This window comes from Zingiber officinale, chromosome 5B (genome assembly GCF_018446385.1).
Source record: "Zingiber officinale cultivar Zhangliang chromosome 5B, Zo_v1.1, whole genome shotgun sequence".
Classification (NCBI taxonomy): Eukaryota; Viridiplantae; Streptophyta; class Magnoliopsida; order Zingiberales; family Zingiberaceae; genus Zingiber; species Zingiber officinale.
The window spans coordinates 1,625,302-1,642,631 of record NC_055995.1 but is presented as its reverse complement, the minus strand read 5'-3'; the positions used below and the strand labels follow the sequence as shown (position 1 = coordinate 1,642,631).

Sequence of the window (17,330 nt, the reverse complement as noted above, 5' to 3'; positions counted from 1 at the left end):
AAACCTAAATATAGTGCATATAAAAGTTTTCATTCTACCTTTCAAAATCTGTTTTAATGTTCATTGGAGTTCATTAAAATTTTTCAACTCAATGATGAAACCATACAATCTGCAGTTCACCAGTATCTAAGGTATTATTTACATGGAAACTAATTTAGATCGTTAATGCAAAAAATTGGAGAATTGGCCTATAGATAGATGCTTGATTGCAAAATTTTTCACTGAATTCCATCACAATGAGCTCCTTTACCAGTGAATTCCATCAGAAGAACGTCAAACAGAGCCTTTAAAGAGTTTTTGAATGCTTCCGGGAAGAGACGCGGGGGCTCCTTGATGACATGATCTAATCCGACCGGAATACCACTCATGTAAGTTTTGCATGCCAACAAGAAAGCTCGCCCCCGGTAACGGAAATGTCCAGCCACAAAGTCACCAAAATGCTGTAAAAACAAAAATGGCACAAGGAGGATGAGTGTAGGAATAGGTTTTGTAAAAGCTACAGAGCAGCATTGAAGATGATGCTAACATACCATTGGAGGCTTCCTCAGGGAGTACAACATTATCCTGCAGGATAGGAGGAATACGTCTTCATTATAAGCGAGGGAATTAAGCTTACCATACACTGTATTTTCAATTCCTTCATTTCCTGGTTCGTTAAAGAATGGCTTCTCGGTTAGAATTAGAGCCTGAATAGAAACTAAGACCTGCAACATTGTCGAGTTTGATGGTCTCCACATTTCACATTCTCTGCCAGGCCAAGTGTTTAGAAGGCTAAGGCAAACCTTCCCACACTCATACAGGTTTGGGTTGATTCTAAGTCCTCCAGAATGAAAATTAAGAACCTGCAAGATATTAGGATTTTTTTTTTTTTATCAATTTGGCTCACCTTATGTGATTCTGCAGTAGTAGAGTGAAAAATGGTACGTACTGGAGGTACATAGGGATAATTCGGAGGGAAGTATGCATCAAAGAAGAAAAGACCATCGTGATATGGAGTTCCTGCTGGTCCAATAATAACAGCCCTCATAATATCCATCCTATTTTCGTAGACTCTAACATATATCATCTCTGTTCAGTATGTGAAAAACACAAAAATAAGAAAGACAACATCAGATGAAACAAACAGGCAAGAATAATAAAAGTAAAAAAGACATAATGAAGCTGGATACATGAAAAGTATATGTTTCAATTTTAATTGTCCAGAAATTGTGAGAACTGTTGATAAGAACACGTACAAACATATGAACTCTTCCGCACAGGCTTGGTAAAATTGAAGCTGAAGTCATGCATACTGTAATGAATAATTTGAAGCAGCACTGCAGCAGAATAGACTTGAATTGCCTCTGTGGTACTCAAGAGTCTTTAGTGAATAGTAGTAGCTCAGTGAATAAACATAAGATTTTACTGTTTAATATTAAATTTATAGACGCATGTGCATAGTTAACAACTTTAAGCTTGTTCTTTTTGTTCCCATGATTAAGTACAACCTAAAAATCTAATTGTGGAACTAATTTAAATAGCTATATCCTGTAAATGCGTAGAATTCAGCCAAGCACAAGAAAAATAATTAGCAGTAATGGATAGAAAAAGATTTCCCTATTCAGTGAGAGGGAAAGTTTGAATTTTTTAGAATTAATTGTTTATATTATTTTTCTTTTAGATTTTGGAAAAACAATGATGCAGATTTGGACTGGAAAGTGTTCACAATAGTGTTTCAGCTCAATTTGGGCAGAAGCAAAGTGTGTGTGTTATATTGAAACAATTCCGCAATTCATTCCTTTTGTCCCACCATTTCTGGTTAAGGAAGCAACAAATTTGCATAGTTCCTGAGCAGCCTTTCCCCAGGTGCATTTTCTTCCGCAGGCCGGTCATGGGAATTAAGTTCTTAAAATGCTATCTATTATCACATAGGCTTGGTTATAAAATATCACAGCTATTCGGGATCAAAAAGTCAAGATCTGAAACAATGCCATACCTGATTAGGTACTTCACGTCAGCTTATTAAGGTTTTTTTTTTTACCAATAACGAAACAATGAGGAAAGTTCATTTGTCTCTTAAGTCTTAACTTTTCTGATGTTTCCAATCTATCAGTTAATACCAATCTATCAGTTAATACCTGATTAGCTGTTAATGCCAACCTAACTAACCAAATATAAGCATTTAGGAATAAAAAATATAACCCGATAAGTCTGTATTGATTAAATTCTTACCAGAAACTAGATGGACTTTATGACACAAACGTAATGAAACAAATTGGAAACAAACACAAGAATATGAAGTTGGAATGACATATTTGCAACAAACAATCATTTAAAAAATCAACAATTCACTAAAATGCAGAGTGATAAGGTACCAGGCAAATTTTTCTGTAGAGCCTCCCATTCATACTGAATCCTTCTTACCCACTCTTTTGAATTCTGTTTGTTAGTGACGAATAAGAAAATGAATTAGGGGGTTCAACAATAAGAAATTAATACTACAAGAAGTGAGAGTATATTGATTGTACTTACATTGATGTTCACATTTGCAAAGCCGAAATAGTGATCTGAGTGCCCTTGAACAATGTCAAATTGCTTAAATGATTTATATTTCATATCAATCTCATCTTCAACAGTGCCACTCTTCTTGTTCTTCCCCAGTTCTTCACTTGCAGCATTCTTCAAGCTTGGTAGCGTCAATTCAACTCCAGTTGAAAGGTTCATATCATTAAGCTTGCTGGCCAAACTCTCAATCATGTCAGCAACATAATCAGAATCATAGAAGTCATCTTTATCATCGCCATCAACATAACTGATATCCAATTTTGCATCATAATTTTGGCTCGAACCACTATTTGCACCAGAAGCAGCAGCATCAGTGGACAAAACATCCTAGATTCAGAGAGAAAAAAATCTGAGAAGTGCTTTCATATCCAGATAATTAATGGTATAGTAAGAAAAGACAAGTATCGAGTATTTGTACTTTTACTTGATTTTGCCAGTCTGTATCGTATCTCATAGGTTGTTTGTTCTTGTAGTCTGAAGTGTCACCAATTGTCATAGTATCATTGGGGTCATCGCCATCGTCATCAAGATCCAATACATTATCAAGAACAACCTTAAATGCCAACATGATGAAGGTTCAACAAGTATTAATGTTTTTCCATAGAAGATACACTTGATTATACCAAAAGTTGATCAAGAAACAAGAAGAAAACAACTTGCAATCAAAATCGATATGCATGGTCACAGGAATGGTTCCTATCCAAGTCAGTTTTTTTCATAAAGATTTAAAATGGAATCGGAAGATGTACTTTGTATAGTACATCAAAGAAATGTTAGTTCACAACATTATACCAAGAAAGAGGACACTGTTGACCACGCCATGAGAAAGTTAAAGCGAAGGCTAATTTGACGAAACTTAAATAGAAAGAAATAAAGTGTATGCTGTTGCTAAGCTAATGTAGACTTCATTATGCTACAAAAAATTAACAACCACTGACAATTTTAGGCATTCAAATTACGAACACAACTATTTTCTCTGAAAAAGGAAGAGATAGATATCCACTATGTATCTAAATTCATATCTAGAAATTAAACAACAGTACTGCAATGCCAGCCTCACTTGTTGTCATTGCATGACAATCTGACTCAATGCTAGACAAGCACGAAGTACTGCATCACAAGCTCTCTAAGCAACACAGTTTCCTATCAACATGAAGGTCACTAACAAAACCAATAGACTTATCCACTAGACCATTAGAAAATGCACCACCAAACATGCAAAATAATCCAAAAAGAGACATGATAGCTAGAACAATATCAAAACATATACTCTGCTACTTTTGAATCAAGAATTACCACATATCTACCTATATGTCTTTCATCTACAGTTCTCATTAGAATCAGAAATCAGGTTCATCGAAACAGAGATCAATCGCATTTATACTTTTCAAGATCAACCCGATCACTGAACAAGGAAACCTACCGTCCATAAGTTCGCTCCAACAAGAAAGGAAGAGGGAACGCCAAATTCACTTCAAAGTTTTCTAGGGCTTTAGTTATCTGGAGAACCCAATCCTAATCCACCATCACCAGATAATATAGCTACGCCCTAAAATTTCATTCCGCGGGAAAAGAAAAGGACGAGGAGGGAAATCCCACACCTGTTTCTGCTCGGACTCGCTGGCGGCCGGCCCCGACGACGGCGAGGACTCCTTGACATACAGGTTCTGTTTCGACGAGCTGTCCCCGATGGCGCCGCCATGGCTACGACGAGGTTAAGAGACCGTAAGCCAACCGGTAAAGTAGGAGAAGAAAAGGGTGGGAGAGTGCGGCTCACCGTTCCATGGATAGCAGCAATGCCGTCTCGTATGGCGGAGTTCGGGCGGAGAATCGGCGGAGAAAGAAGCGAGAGTAAAGACTGGAGAGGGAATAAATTTATAGGTGGAGAATCGGCGGAATATTTAATTAAAAATATATTCGAAAATTACTTCTTCTTCTTCATTCAAAATTAAAAAGGCATTACTCTTTTTTTCTTTTATAAATATATATAAATATAAAATGGTATTTGTAAAATCATTCCAGATATATAAATTATGTCTACGATATCATTTTCTTACCGTTATCCAAAATCCGACCTATCGAACCGACAATTCAAATATTTTCCGTCTAATTTTTTAAACATTTCACAGAAATATAAAAGCTGAAACATTTATCTTGAGAGTGTTCCTTGCAATCCATCTCTCAATGCTGCTGCTGCCGTTCTTGATCCCTGGCCACAATGTTCTTCCAGAACCAGTGCTTCTCCCAGAGCTGCGACATCTCCTCGATCGGCACTTGCTTGGTCTCGGGGAGGAGCAGGATGACGAAGACGGACATGATCACGATGAGGCCGGCGAAGAGGATGAAGACGCCGTACCTCAGGTGGCAGAGCATGGCCAGGAAGCACTGGGCAATGGCGGCCGTGAAGAACATGTTGACGCAGACGACGATGCTCTGGCCGGCGGACCTCGTCTCCAGGGGGAAGATCTCGCTCGGAACCAGCCAGCCGAGGGGGCCCCACGACCACCCGTAGGCCACCACGAAGGCGCAGATCGCGAGCACCAGAATCACAGCCAGGCTCTTGGGCAGCTCCGCGCCATGGCCGAACTCCAGAGCAAGAATTACTCCGACGACGACCATGGAGGTAACCATCTGAAACCCGGCCTCGATGAACAGGAACCGCCTCCCCAGCCTGTCCACGACCGACATGGAGATCAGCGCTCCGATCACCAGCATGGAGCTCGTGATGATGGAAGAGTACAGGGAAGCGCCGGAGCCCATGCCGAGGCTCTGGAAAATGACGGGGGAGTAAAACAGGATCGAGTTCATGCCGGAGAGCTGCTGGAACGCGGGGATGCCGAGGGCCCCTATCACGAGCTGCGGCCGGTTCCGCGGCCGGAGCAGGTTCCTGAACGGGTGCTTCACCGCCCGGGCCGCCTCGCTCGCCTCCTTCAGGTCCTCGAACTCGGCGTCCACCTTCAAGGTTCCTCTCACTCTCTCCAGGACCGCCCTCGCCTCTTCCAGCCTGCCTTGCTCCACGAGGCTGTTTGGGGTCTCGGGAAGGAAGAGGCCGCCGACGAACATGAGAACCGCAGGCGCCATGGCCAGCCCGAGGGACAGTCTCCAGCCCCAAGGGTGGATTTTCTCGGTGAAGTAGTTGATGACGTCGGCGACCAGTATCCCCGAGCAGGTGGTCAGCTGAAACAGTTGGTTCACTGCGCCTCTGATCTTCGGCGGCGCTATCTCCGAAAGGTAGAGAGGAACTGCCTGTCCACGCCGGAGTTTCAAGCCGTCAGAAAGGATTTCAGACCGTAAATCGATCTCAGGGTTAGCAGAGTACCTGGTTTCCGAATCCAATTCCTATGCCGAGGAAAATTCTTCCGATAATAAGCGTGGGGACATTTCGAGCTCCTGCGTTGATGGCTCCCCCGAGGAAGAAGCTGATCGAGCCGCACAGAATGCTCATCCTCCTCCCTCGTTTCCTCGTCACCAGCGACGCTCCGAACGTCGAGAACAACGCGGCGAAGTAGAGCACCGAGGTGAAGAGAGTCAGCACTTGATCGTCGTACTTGCAGTAATCAGTTTCGTGAAGGTGCGCCTGCTTCCTTCTGTACACTCTAGGGAAGAATTCCTTCAAGAAATCATCCATGGAGGTCACGCCCCCTGCAACCCCCAATTCCAAACTCAAACAAACAAAAAAAAACAGATCCATGGCAAACACTAACAATTTCCCTAAATCACAGAACAAAACAGAGAGATACCAGAGACGCCGAGGTCGTAGCCAAAGAGGGAACCCCCAAGGGAACCCACCACGCAGGCCAATATGAAGTAGCTGGTGACTCTGCCCTCGTAGAGATCCGCTCTCTTGCCCACTTCACCTCCGACGATCCCCCCTGCCATTTCTGTGGAACAAGGCAAAAAAACGCAGCCTGAATCTGAAGAGCAGCAAGCAAGAACAGTCCTACGCAGACTGCAAGAGTCAACAAGCTAACGATGAAATACTGACATCAGGAAGAAGACGATAAGCACAGATTTTTCTTGGCATCAAGAACTGGACAGGCACAGGAATTGACGAATTGAATAATTGGACAAGTTTAACTGCTAATAATTGGACAGATTTTATTGTATAATTTAATTAGCACTAAAAAGATGATTAACCAGATCCGAGTGATCGGTCCTGTAAAAATAAATTTTATATCGATCATGGATAAATCGAAAAATTTAACATCCTCTTACCGTCACACGATAGTCGGAGGAAAAATTAATTAACATTGATCAGCACTAATTGTTTAGGGAGAGTGTCGGTGGATTAATGATTAAATAATTCATTATAATTAGAGGAAGATTACTTACTTCCTACCTTAATTAGGATAATTCATATTTAATTTATTAAAAATTAGCAGTAATACAGCTGGATGGATAAAGTTTCTTAATTTGGAGTAAAAGGAGATTAATGGTCATATTTAGGACTTTTCGTTAATGCAAATATATTTTCTATTTATATATTTTGAGTTTATCCATCTTTTTCATCATTTAGAATAAATATACCCTTGATAGATTTATTTTTGTTGTTGTGTGTATTTCTAGTCAATACTCTGACTTTTCGTATTGCTGAACAGCTGTCATTGACTCTTCTGGTCTGATGTGACTTATGCTGTGAAGACTAGATTTTTAACAGATTTATAAAATAAAAAAAAAGCTCAATAAAAAATTTAAATAAGGTGAGATTTGAAGTTTGTAATTCAATGGTAGCAGTTGCATGGAGTCAATGATTAATAATAAAATAATGTTATGAATCAATGAATTTTAATGTTTTATTTTTAATAATAATTCTTTTTTTTTTATAAATATAAATCTGGGATAAAATTTTAATCAATAAAAATTCTCCAATAATTCAAAAAATTATATAAAAAATTTTCTCCTCAGTTTTAAAATTTCTATAGATTTCAAATCACCTTAAAAAAATTTTCTTTTACATATAAGTCACATTCTATAGGATCGATAATCATTCATTCTTCTCTAGCTGAGTTGGTTCTGCGATCTGAAGATGAGCGAGGTTGTGGGGACGGTGGGGTGAACAACTCCGGCGTAGGCACCGTGGCCGGAGGGGTTGCTGCAGGCCTTCTTCATGGCGGCAAAGGGGGCGTGGTTGATTCGACTCATGGCACGGTTGGTGTACCTGGCGGTTCTAGCGTTGAGGGTTGAGCGAGGGGCGAGGTTTGACGGACGGTTCATGGAGGATGTGGCGAGGGATAGAGTGAGGCGGGCGATGCGGGCGAGCGTGAGAGAGGTGGTGGCGCTGGGGTTTGACTTATTTATGAAGCACATAATGGGATTCTAAAGTACAAAGTAGTGTGTGTACTACAGCAACAATACTAACGTTAGTTAGTACAGTAGCAAGAGGTGATCATATTGTGGTAAAAGACGAATACGTTCATCACCAGCGCCCCCCCCCCCGGTCAACCCGTCCCAAGGCCAACACGGAGGAGGTAAATCACGGACGGCTACTAACCTTTGGAATAGTGACTAGTACATAAGAGAGATATTTACCTCGGCTTTGCCGAGATTTGAACACCAGACCTCATTGTGGCAGCACCTCATGTGCTAGCCACTAGATCCATCCGAGAGGACGGCAAGAGGTGATCACATGATACTATTGTGGCAAAAAGACGAATACTATTGTGATCACATGATACTATTGGTGGCAAAAGGCTAATATGTTCGCCCCCAACGCCCCCGCCAACCCGTCCCAGGGTCAACACGGAGGAGGTAAATCACGGGCGACTATTAGTCTTTGGAATAGTGACTAGCACATAAGAGAGGTATTTATCTCGACTTTACCGAGATTCGAACCCCAGATCGACCTCATTAGTGGCAACATCTCATGTGCTAGCCACTAAACTCATTCGAGGGGACGTGATCACATGATACTATGTGGCAAGTATCATGTGATCACGTCCCCTCGAATGGGTCTATGATAGGAGGTCAATAATTAAATTTGGCTTATATATTCATGTTAAATGCCGAGTTTAATCTTCACTGTTTTGCAGAAGCCAATAAATGAATATCATAATCCTATTTATTATAAACAAACTGTAAGCAAAGATTCAGAGATGCACATTAGGAGCGAGCAACAAGATTTACAACAACATTTCATGACCAGATCATCTTCTTCTTTTTTCCTAACCATAGACCATAGGACAAGAGTGAATTACTTGGTAAGAAAGAAAGTCGTATTATTTGTTGGAACTGTGTTGCTATTATCATGCTTAATACATACAAAATCATGTGTTCTTTTTACTTGAAAATAAAACCCCCGTGCTTCCAACAACAATGTCTTGCGCTATGCCCAACAAATGAGTTTTGCTTTGATTTCAAATTATGAAATATTTCAAGCTACAATCGCATGAAATTACTAGTAACATAAAGAGGAACTGAGTCCGGTTTGAGATGTTAAGCAGAGTTCACTTGGGTTGAAAATTATGATGCCTTAACATTCATCTATATTTTCGTGTCACTTGTATGTTGCTGCAAAGCTACTCTTCTTACCTATCAAGTTCGCCTCCGAAAAGTACTGAGTGGCACATTCTATCTCAAGAACAACGAGTAAATATCATTACATAGAGAGATATAATAGCGAATTAAACGTGGAACAATGTTTATCATATTGATTGATACGGTACATGATAGTAGGGTCGGATAGCTGACGTGGTCAGAAGTCAAGTCCACGGGGTGGTCGGAAGTCAGGCCCACGAGATGGTCAAAAGTCAAGCTCACGTGACGGTCAGCAGTCAAGCCTACATGGTGGTCAAAAGTCTGGCCTACGTGGAGGTCAAAAGTCCGGCCTACGTGAGGATCAAAGATCCAGGTTACAGGATGATCCTGGTCGGACATAAGTGACATTCCGGAGTTAGGTCTACATGTCAAGTAGAAACTTGAAAGGTAGGGCATACAGGTCGGGATACACGGGCGAGGGCGTACAGGTCGGGATATGCAAATCAAGGATTACAGGTCAAGACTTATAGACTTACGGAACAGGATACATGGACCGAGGCGTACAAGTCGGGATATGCAAACCAAGTATTACAGGTCAAGACTTATAGACTTGCGGAACAGGATATACGGACCGAGGCGTACAAGTCAGGATATGCAAACCAAGGATTACAGGTCAAGACTTATAGACTTGCGGAACAGGATACACGGACCGAGGCGTACATGTCGGGATATGCAAACCAAGGATTACAGGTCAAGACTTATAGACTTGCGGAACAGGATACACGGACCGAGGCGTACAAGTCGGGATATGCAAACCAAGTATTACAGGTCAAGACTTATAGACTTGCGGAACAGGATATACGGACCGAGGCATACAGGTCAGGATATGCAAACCAAGGATTACAGGTCAAGACTTATAGACTTGTGGAACAGGATACACGGACCGAGCGTACATGTCGGGATATGCAAACCAAGGATTACAGGTCAAAACTTATAAACTTGCGGAATAGGATACACAAATCAGGTCGTACAGGTCGGGATATGCAGACTAAGACTTACAGGTCAGGATTTATAGGATGAGACAGACAGAACAGGAAATGAGGGCCAAGACATACGATTCAGGACGTACAGGATAAAATACGGAGCAGAGTTATGCATACGGGATGAGACTTAAGGAACGATAAGCGAAGACCTAGATTGGCAGGGTGGTAGGCACAGGTCTAGATTTACCGGGATAGACTGGATAGCAGATGAAGGGCGGGACGTACAGAGCTAGATTTACGGACAACAAACACAAGCCAAGGAATGCGCCCGGAAATGCAGGTATGTGCCTACAGATCAAGACTTGCAGGTACGAAGACTCAGTCTAAGGTTAACAAACCGGGGCAAACACACACTATACGACAATCAAGCCAGGGAATCGTAACAACCTGTCAGAGAATAATCACTGCATGTCAGGGAATATGCTAATGGTCTAGGGCTCATTGCCCACCGATTCCTCCTTAAACCTATAAGAAGATGTCATGTGTCATTCACCGCCAGACAAATCCTGACACCCGACATTCCCTGACACTCATTAGACTCCAGAAGTACCCACTGCCATATAAAAAGGGAGGCTTTGTCTCTACGCAGGTACGCTTACTCATCTTTTCGCACTCGTCTTTACTTTTCGTCATTTCACTGTGCTTTTGGGGAAAATGTACCTGACTTGATCGTCGGAGGGTCTAACCCGAGGACTTTTTCCCTAGTTCTTGGTCTCTAACATAAAGGCGGCTTGTCTGAGTGTGTGCAAAACCCTCGCCTCATCGTCCCAGTCATCACCCCTCGTCATTTGCCCGTGGGAACTTTTTCAGGGGGTACCAGGTCAACCCAGCGTCTCCATTGTTGGAGCAATCCCAATGGTCCGTGCGACCATGTGTTTTGGTGTTTGGGCAAAGGGTTTAAGTTAGGTTCACCCTTGTATTTGATATGTGTATTTGAGTTGTGCAGGTTTGCAGGATACACATGTGACTCAGGTTGATGGCTTCGGGTTTGGTGAAGGATGGAGCATCTGAGGGACCATGGACAAGGCAGCGAGGACAAGGGCCGAGGGAAGCGACTTCGAGGCATACGCGAAGGATGACATTGGGGACGAGCCGCGGGCTTGAATGCATCCGAGGGACGAGAGCCAAAGGAAGTAGGCTTGAAGGTAAAAGGTCAAAGCTGCAAAGGAAGCATCAAGTGAGTCATAAGGGTGAGGGTACGAGTGCACGAGAGATTGTACTCGGAGTAAAATCCTAGTTTTTAGGGTTTTACTGTAGCAGTACTGTAGCGCTACTGTAGCAGTACTGTAGTAGTCGACTGGTGCAGTCGACTGGCAGCGAACAGAATGTGTGGAATCGAGCCGTTGGGATGTAACGGTCGAATTTCCACAGAGGGCAGTCGACTGCATGTTTTAGCAGTCGACTGGTAGGCGGGGTTTTCCAACCCGTGGCCTATAAAACCAAAGCTTGGGAGCTTGGTTTGAGTTGACGAAATAGAGGTGGTTAATCTCTATTAGTAGTCTACTTGTGCCCTAGCGTCAAAAGAGCTCTTGTGAGGGTTGTGGTGAGGTTTCTCCACCCACAAGGAGGTTTGAGCTAGCCGGAAGTTTTCCGGGGAGTAATCCACCGAAGGATCGGGATCGTCCACCTTACGGACACGCCGTGGAGTAGGAGCTTTATCTCCGAACCACGTAAATGATCGTGTAGCTTGGTTTGAATTCTTTCCTTTAGTATTTAGTTTTCTACTTGTTTTGTTTGCATTTCCGCTTGCGCACTAACGTTGTAGAAAGAAGCGAGTATTTGGGGGCGCCGTCTATCCAACCCCCCTTCAAGCCGGCCGTCCGATCCCCAACATCCATGACTTTCCGTCAACACCAGCGACAGCGCAGCCAGCCTCTGTCCAACTCAGCTTCCGGACGGGATCATTAGTAATAATAAAACTTATAGATTTTTTTTTCCGTAAATCCACAAGTTTCTATGAAAAAGTTTACAAATATATGTAAAAGTCTTACAAAAAAAGTCTATAGAACTCCATGAATTTTTTTTACAACTATGTGAGATTCTATAAAAATCTATTAACTCCACAAAAGTCATCATTAAAAAAAATCAATAAAAATCATTCAATCTTTTGATTGAATACACCCCCGAAGTAAGTTCGTCTCTTTTGTTGATTTTCTTTTTTAGATCCAATTTTTTGTTCAAGGTCTAGAGCCCGTACCTTGGTTTTTCTAGTTTTAGTGGATTTATGTTGTGTTGTTGAGAGCAATTTGGCAAATTTGAGTTTGGAGATTTTGTAGCTCATGCGACTATAGTTAGATTTAGCTCTCATGCGCCTAGGGTTTACCTTTTAGGTACTTCGCCAAACTGGTTTATCATTTACTATACTTTGCAATGATTTTTTGGGTAGTATTTATTGAATGGCTTTGTGATGAATATGTTGTCATATTCAATTAGGTCTTGAAAATCTTTACTTGTTTCATGTAATTTGTATTAACTGGATCAAAAATGTTAATCACCGTTTCATTTTGTGCTTGCATAATATAGGATGTGAATGTTTGGCATCACTGTAGCAGAGTCGTAACTTTCACGAGGAAAGAGAGGTAACTGCCTCAGGGTCCAACCCAATGAACGACCCATTATTTTTTTAATTATACCTAAAACAAAATGAGAGGCATGGATCCTAAATGGTCGTTAAACCTATTCTCACAGCTTCGAGGCACGCACCGATGCACGACTCTTCTTTGAATGCAATTTCTTCTTGGGTGTTACTCTTCTTTGCACGCGATTTCTTCTCCAGCGTTCTTTTCTACCAATGCATGGATTCATTGAACAAGAGGTAATCCTAATCTTCTTCTTTGACTATCTTCTTCGTCTTGTAACACGCGACACCAATTTTATCCTAATCATGCAACCACGGTCATTTGTGCGACCTAATCACGTTGAATCTCGCAGTGGCTATCTCACGCAACACGGGCTGGTGGTTGGCCTTTGCTTGTGTGACCCAATTGCACAGTGCGGTGGCTGTCGCACGCTACCCCGGTCGCTTGTGTGAACGACAACCTAATTGGATGGTGGTTACTGCTTGTCGCCTTGCTACTATCTGCAGCCACCGCATTGGTCTCAGTGTTACAGGATACACTAAATGAGCTATCAATGTTATTGTTGGATCGAGAATTCTCTTGGGGGGGGGATGAATAGCGATTAAAAACTTCAGCGTATTGAGTAGGCAGTGGAAAAACAAAAACACAATGATAACAAGGTCATTTTACTTGGTTCGGAGTATTTGTTGACTCCTACTCCAAGGCCCGCACTCGCTGAGTGCTTTCGTTGGGCAATTACTAATAATTCGAAATATTTTTACAAATGCAGTACAAGAATTTTATTAAAGGAAAAGAAACCCACAATAAGAGAATAATAAGAAAACAAAACTTGTCGAAGAGCCTTCGCAGCGTCGCAGGAGCACAGAAGCGTAGATCGTGAGTTGTTGAGTTGCTTCAGCCTTCACCCTCCTTATATAGGAGATTTTGTTGGATCCCGTGGTAGTTTTGATGTGATCAACCAAGTTGGTTAGGTCCTGCTGTATTTGATCACTGTGTCTGAGTGTGCAGGAGCTTAGGAACACAGGAAGTCGAGCGGAAGACACAGCTAGCGAGAAGGACGACACGGGAAGGGAGCCGACGGGCTCGGTGCGTCCGAAGGACGAGAGAGTTGCGGAAGAGTACTCCGGTGGGCATGAAGAGCGTGCACGGCGTTCGAGGGACGTGAAGCCGGGACGGAAGGCTGCTCGAGGAAAAGGCCGAAAATTGGGTTCAGGTGAGCCCTATTTCGGTTGGCCGAAATCACCCAAACAAACGGAGCTTCGGAAGACAAAGTGAAGAAGAAAAGGAGTCAAAAGAGGCTGGAAATTACTGTAGCAGGAACCTTGAAGGCGCCTTAAACACATTGAAGGCGCCTTGAATGGATTGTTTAAGGCGCCTTGAGCAGGCCAGTTTGACAGTTTGCACTGCAGATAAAGTTTTATCCGCAGATTGAGTTGGAGGCGCCTTAAATCCTGTTGGAGGCACCTTGGACTCTCGGAATAAGATTTCCAGGGCCTATATAAAGGCCCTTGGAGCTAGGAATTCAACAACAACTCAAGCAATCAACTGTGTAGTGTTTCCTAGCAATAGTTCTGAGGTTCCAAAGTGTAAAAGGCTTCTCCGCCTTCAGAGAAGGAGAATTTTTCTACTGCGTTTTTTCTACTGCTCTGGATTAACAACCTTCTTGGTTGTAACCAGGTTAAAATCCTGATCTTCTTTGTATTTCTTTATTTAGTTTTTATTGCTTTATTAATTTATCACTATTGCACTAATTGAGTTGAAAGTACGAGGAGGGTATAGTTTAATTTTTGTTTTCAGCAATTCACCCCCCTCTTGCCGGCCTCCGCTGCACCAACAAGTGGTATCAGAGCCTGATCGCCTCAGAAGGACTAACCGCCAACTGAAGCACTACGATCAAGACAATGGCCGGAGTGAACATCCATCCCCCGAAGTTCGACGGAGACTTCGCCACCTGGAAGCGCAAAATGGAGGTATTTTTTAAAACCGATTTTGATATTCTTATTACAATGAAATATGGTTTTGCAGCGCCGAAAGACAAAGAAGAAAACACATGGAGCAAGAAGGAGCAAGCCGATTTCGTCGCCAACGGAAAGGCAGAGTTCCACCTGCTCAGTGTGCTGCCGCTGCAGGAGGTAAATCGGATCGGAAGCTACGACTCAGCGAAAGATCTCTGGGAGAAATTCCTGGAGCTTCACGAAGGTACTTCCGAAACGAAGCTAGCGAAGCGCGACATTCTCCGGAACCAGTTAACGAACCTTCGGATGAACCAAGGCGAGAAGGTAGCGCAACTCCAAGCGAGAATCAAGGAGCTGATAACGCAACTAACGAACCTTGGAGAAGAGGTAACCAACCGGGATTCTATCCGATACGCGCTCAATGCCTTCCCGAGAACTCCAGAGTGGGCCTCCTTAGTAGATGCATAAGCATTAAATAAGAATTAAATAATGTTTTGAAAGTTTATCAAATATTTGTTAAAATAAACAAAAATTCCTTAGAATTTTTTTTTTAAAAAAAATTCTAACTTAATTTTTTTTTTTGAATTATAAATTTTCTTCTAGAAAATTCTAATAGTTCATTCACTTGACTTAGAAATTTTTTTTGGAACATTTGAACATTTACTTAGGATTTTTTTTACTTAGAAATTTTTTTTGGAAAATTCATTTTAACTTAGCAATTTTTTCAAAAATTCATTTTTAACTTAGAAAATTTTCAAAAACTTTAATCTTACTTGAAGATTTTTAAGACCCCATTTTTTGCTGTGATCCATTTTTTACTTGAAAATTTTTAACTCCCCCTAAAAAAATTAAGAATGTGACGTAGTCAAGCCAACTAGGGTGCTCCACGTGGTGAAGCAACGTTGTGGATAAAAATTACCTCCGGGTGCCCGGACCCTTGTTTTGCAGTAATCTCCTTCCTGCAAGAAAACGTTAGTCCGAGGCAATATAAATTATATATCCTGCAAAATAGAGTATTAGCACAATTTATAATAAAACAGAATAGTAATTAGATTTCGTCTCCTCGAGACCAGAATCTAGTCACGATCTCGACTTAGATACCCGAAATGGATCTAAGTCGGATCGACGCCTAATGTTCCCTTCCAGGAAACGCGTCCTCACAGTCACTCCCCCTCCAGTGACTTACCTTCACTTACCTACCAGATGTCCGACCAACCCTTCAACCCGTCTGGACTTCGTGCCAGCTATCCGGTCAGCCCGTTGATCTAGCTGAACTTCGTGCCAAACATCCGGTCAGCTCGTCGACCCATTTGGACTTCGTGCCAGCTATTCGATCAGCCCGTCGACCTAGCTGGCCTTCGTGTCAGACATCAAGTCAGCCCGTCAATCTGTCTGAGCTTCTCCTATACACTCGGTCAGAGTGTTAGTTAACAATGAAATTAACTTAATATATTTTATCGTTCATCAAAACTTGAGTTAGACCGTTAGTACTAACCGCACAAACAGTTATAGATTGAGAAAGAAATAATCCGACAATTGGATTATTCAGATTTTATAAATATTTTTCTAAAATAGCTAGGCAAGTAGTGTTTATAATAATATATTATTTTTTATTTATTTATGTATTTAGTATATATATTATTTGTAAATTAAACTTTATTATTATTTATTGTAGTAAAAGGATTTTTAGTATGCACTTTAGACCTCGTCGAATACAGGTACGACTCTACACTGTGGGTGTAATACAATTTGCGATGTAGCATGCACCATTGTCTGCGTTGTAGCATGCACCATTGTGTATAGGAGTATCTTTCACAAATTTTATCTTCATAAGAATTGTGCAATTGATGTTTTTTTTCAAGAATTGAATGGTAGGCTTATTTGTTGAATAAGTGAATGGAGAATAAATGGAAGAGAAAAGAGGTTCCATTGTGAATGAGACATTAGTCCCATATTGGAAGTTTCAAGGTATTTTTGTTGGTTTATATTGATTCACATACATTGAGGATGTGAACAAATGCATGGGGAGAGGCTCTCTCTCACGTGTGAGTGCGTAGGGGGTGCAAATCCAGGGCCCGGATTGCACTGAACCAAGTTGACTCATGTGTGAGCGCAACCTGCGCACATGAATGCCGGACCGATCGGGGCAAAACTTGCCCAAGTGGAACAACCAATATTTTGCCATGTAGATTTTTTGTTGCTATAAAATGGATACATTAAATTCGAGATTAATGCAGAATAAAACCGGCCGAGTAATAATAAGTGAAACGGTGGTCATTTCAATGCTCAACTAATAATGACCATTAAGATCATTAACTCTGGCCATTGATCCGAGCTCCTATATAAGGAGGCTCCGATCATAGGCAGAGGATACATAGCAAGCAAAGCAAAGGCTCTCCATTTTCTTTCCTCCTCTGTCGTGCTTCTAGGCTTACAAGGGTCGTATGTTTCCCAGGATACAACGACCAACCGTGAATCTGACCAAGCACTGGTGGTCACAGCGAGCTGAGTGGTCAGAGCAAGCGAAGCTCGCCCGGTCGGTCTCTTTGTCAGACTGACAGACTTCTCTGCCCGCTCGGGATCTTCGCTCGGCTTGTCAGCTCGCCCGATCGGCCAGTCTCTTTGACAGCCCGACTTGTCTGCTTCACTCAGCCTGTCTGCTCGACCCGGCCGACCTCTTTGACAGCCCGACCTATCTTCTTCACTCGGCATGTTTGCTCGACCCGACCGACCTC

At 42.2% G+C, this 17,330-nt stretch overlaps 2 protein-coding genes across 4 annotated transcripts; both read right to left on the bottom strand.

Annotated features, from left to right (window-relative positions):
* Window positions 1–88: 88 nt before the first annotated feature.
* LOC121983879 (putative ubiquitin-conjugating enzyme E2 38) lies at window positions 89–4,456 on the bottom strand. 2 transcript variants are annotated; one of them, XM_042536555.1, is made up of 8 exons: window positions 4,322–4,456; window positions 4,146–4,248; window positions 2,963–3,097; window positions 2,512–2,871; window positions 2,355–2,418; window positions 929–1,068; window positions 531–842; window positions 89–440 (listed from the first exon to the last, which is right to left on the bottom strand). In XM_042536555.1, exons 1-8 carry the CDS (start codon window positions 4,327–4,329, stop codon window positions 219–221), a joined length of 1,344 nt encoding a protein of 447 aa, XP_042392489.1. In that variant the 5' UTR covers window positions 4,330–4,456; the 3' UTR covers window positions 89–218. The 2 variants fall into 2 exon arrangements, with proteins under 2 accessions (XP_042392489.1, XP_042392490.1); XM_042536556.1 differs by having other exon boundaries at window positions 2,969–3,097.
* A 90-nt stretch (window positions 4,457–4,546) lies between these two features.
* On the bottom strand, window positions 4,547–6,604 carry LOC121983878 (sugar transport protein 14-like). Of its 2 annotated transcripts, XM_042536554.1 has the most exons (4): window positions 6,530–6,604; window positions 6,285–6,425; window positions 5,864–6,186; window positions 4,547–5,790 (listed from the first exon to the last, which is right to left on the bottom strand). In XM_042536554.1, the coding sequence occupies exons 2-4, from the start codon at window positions 6,421–6,423 to the stop codon at window positions 4,726–4,728; spliced, it is 1,527 nt and encodes a 508-aa protein (XP_042392488.1). In that variant the 5' UTR covers window positions 6,424–6,425; window positions 6,530–6,604; the 3' UTR covers window positions 4,547–4,725. The 2 variants fall into 2 exon arrangements, with proteins under 2 accessions (XP_042392488.1, XP_042392486.1); XM_042536552.1 differs by having other exon boundaries at window positions 6,285–6,533.
* Window positions 6,605–17,330: the final 10,726 nt, after the last annotated feature.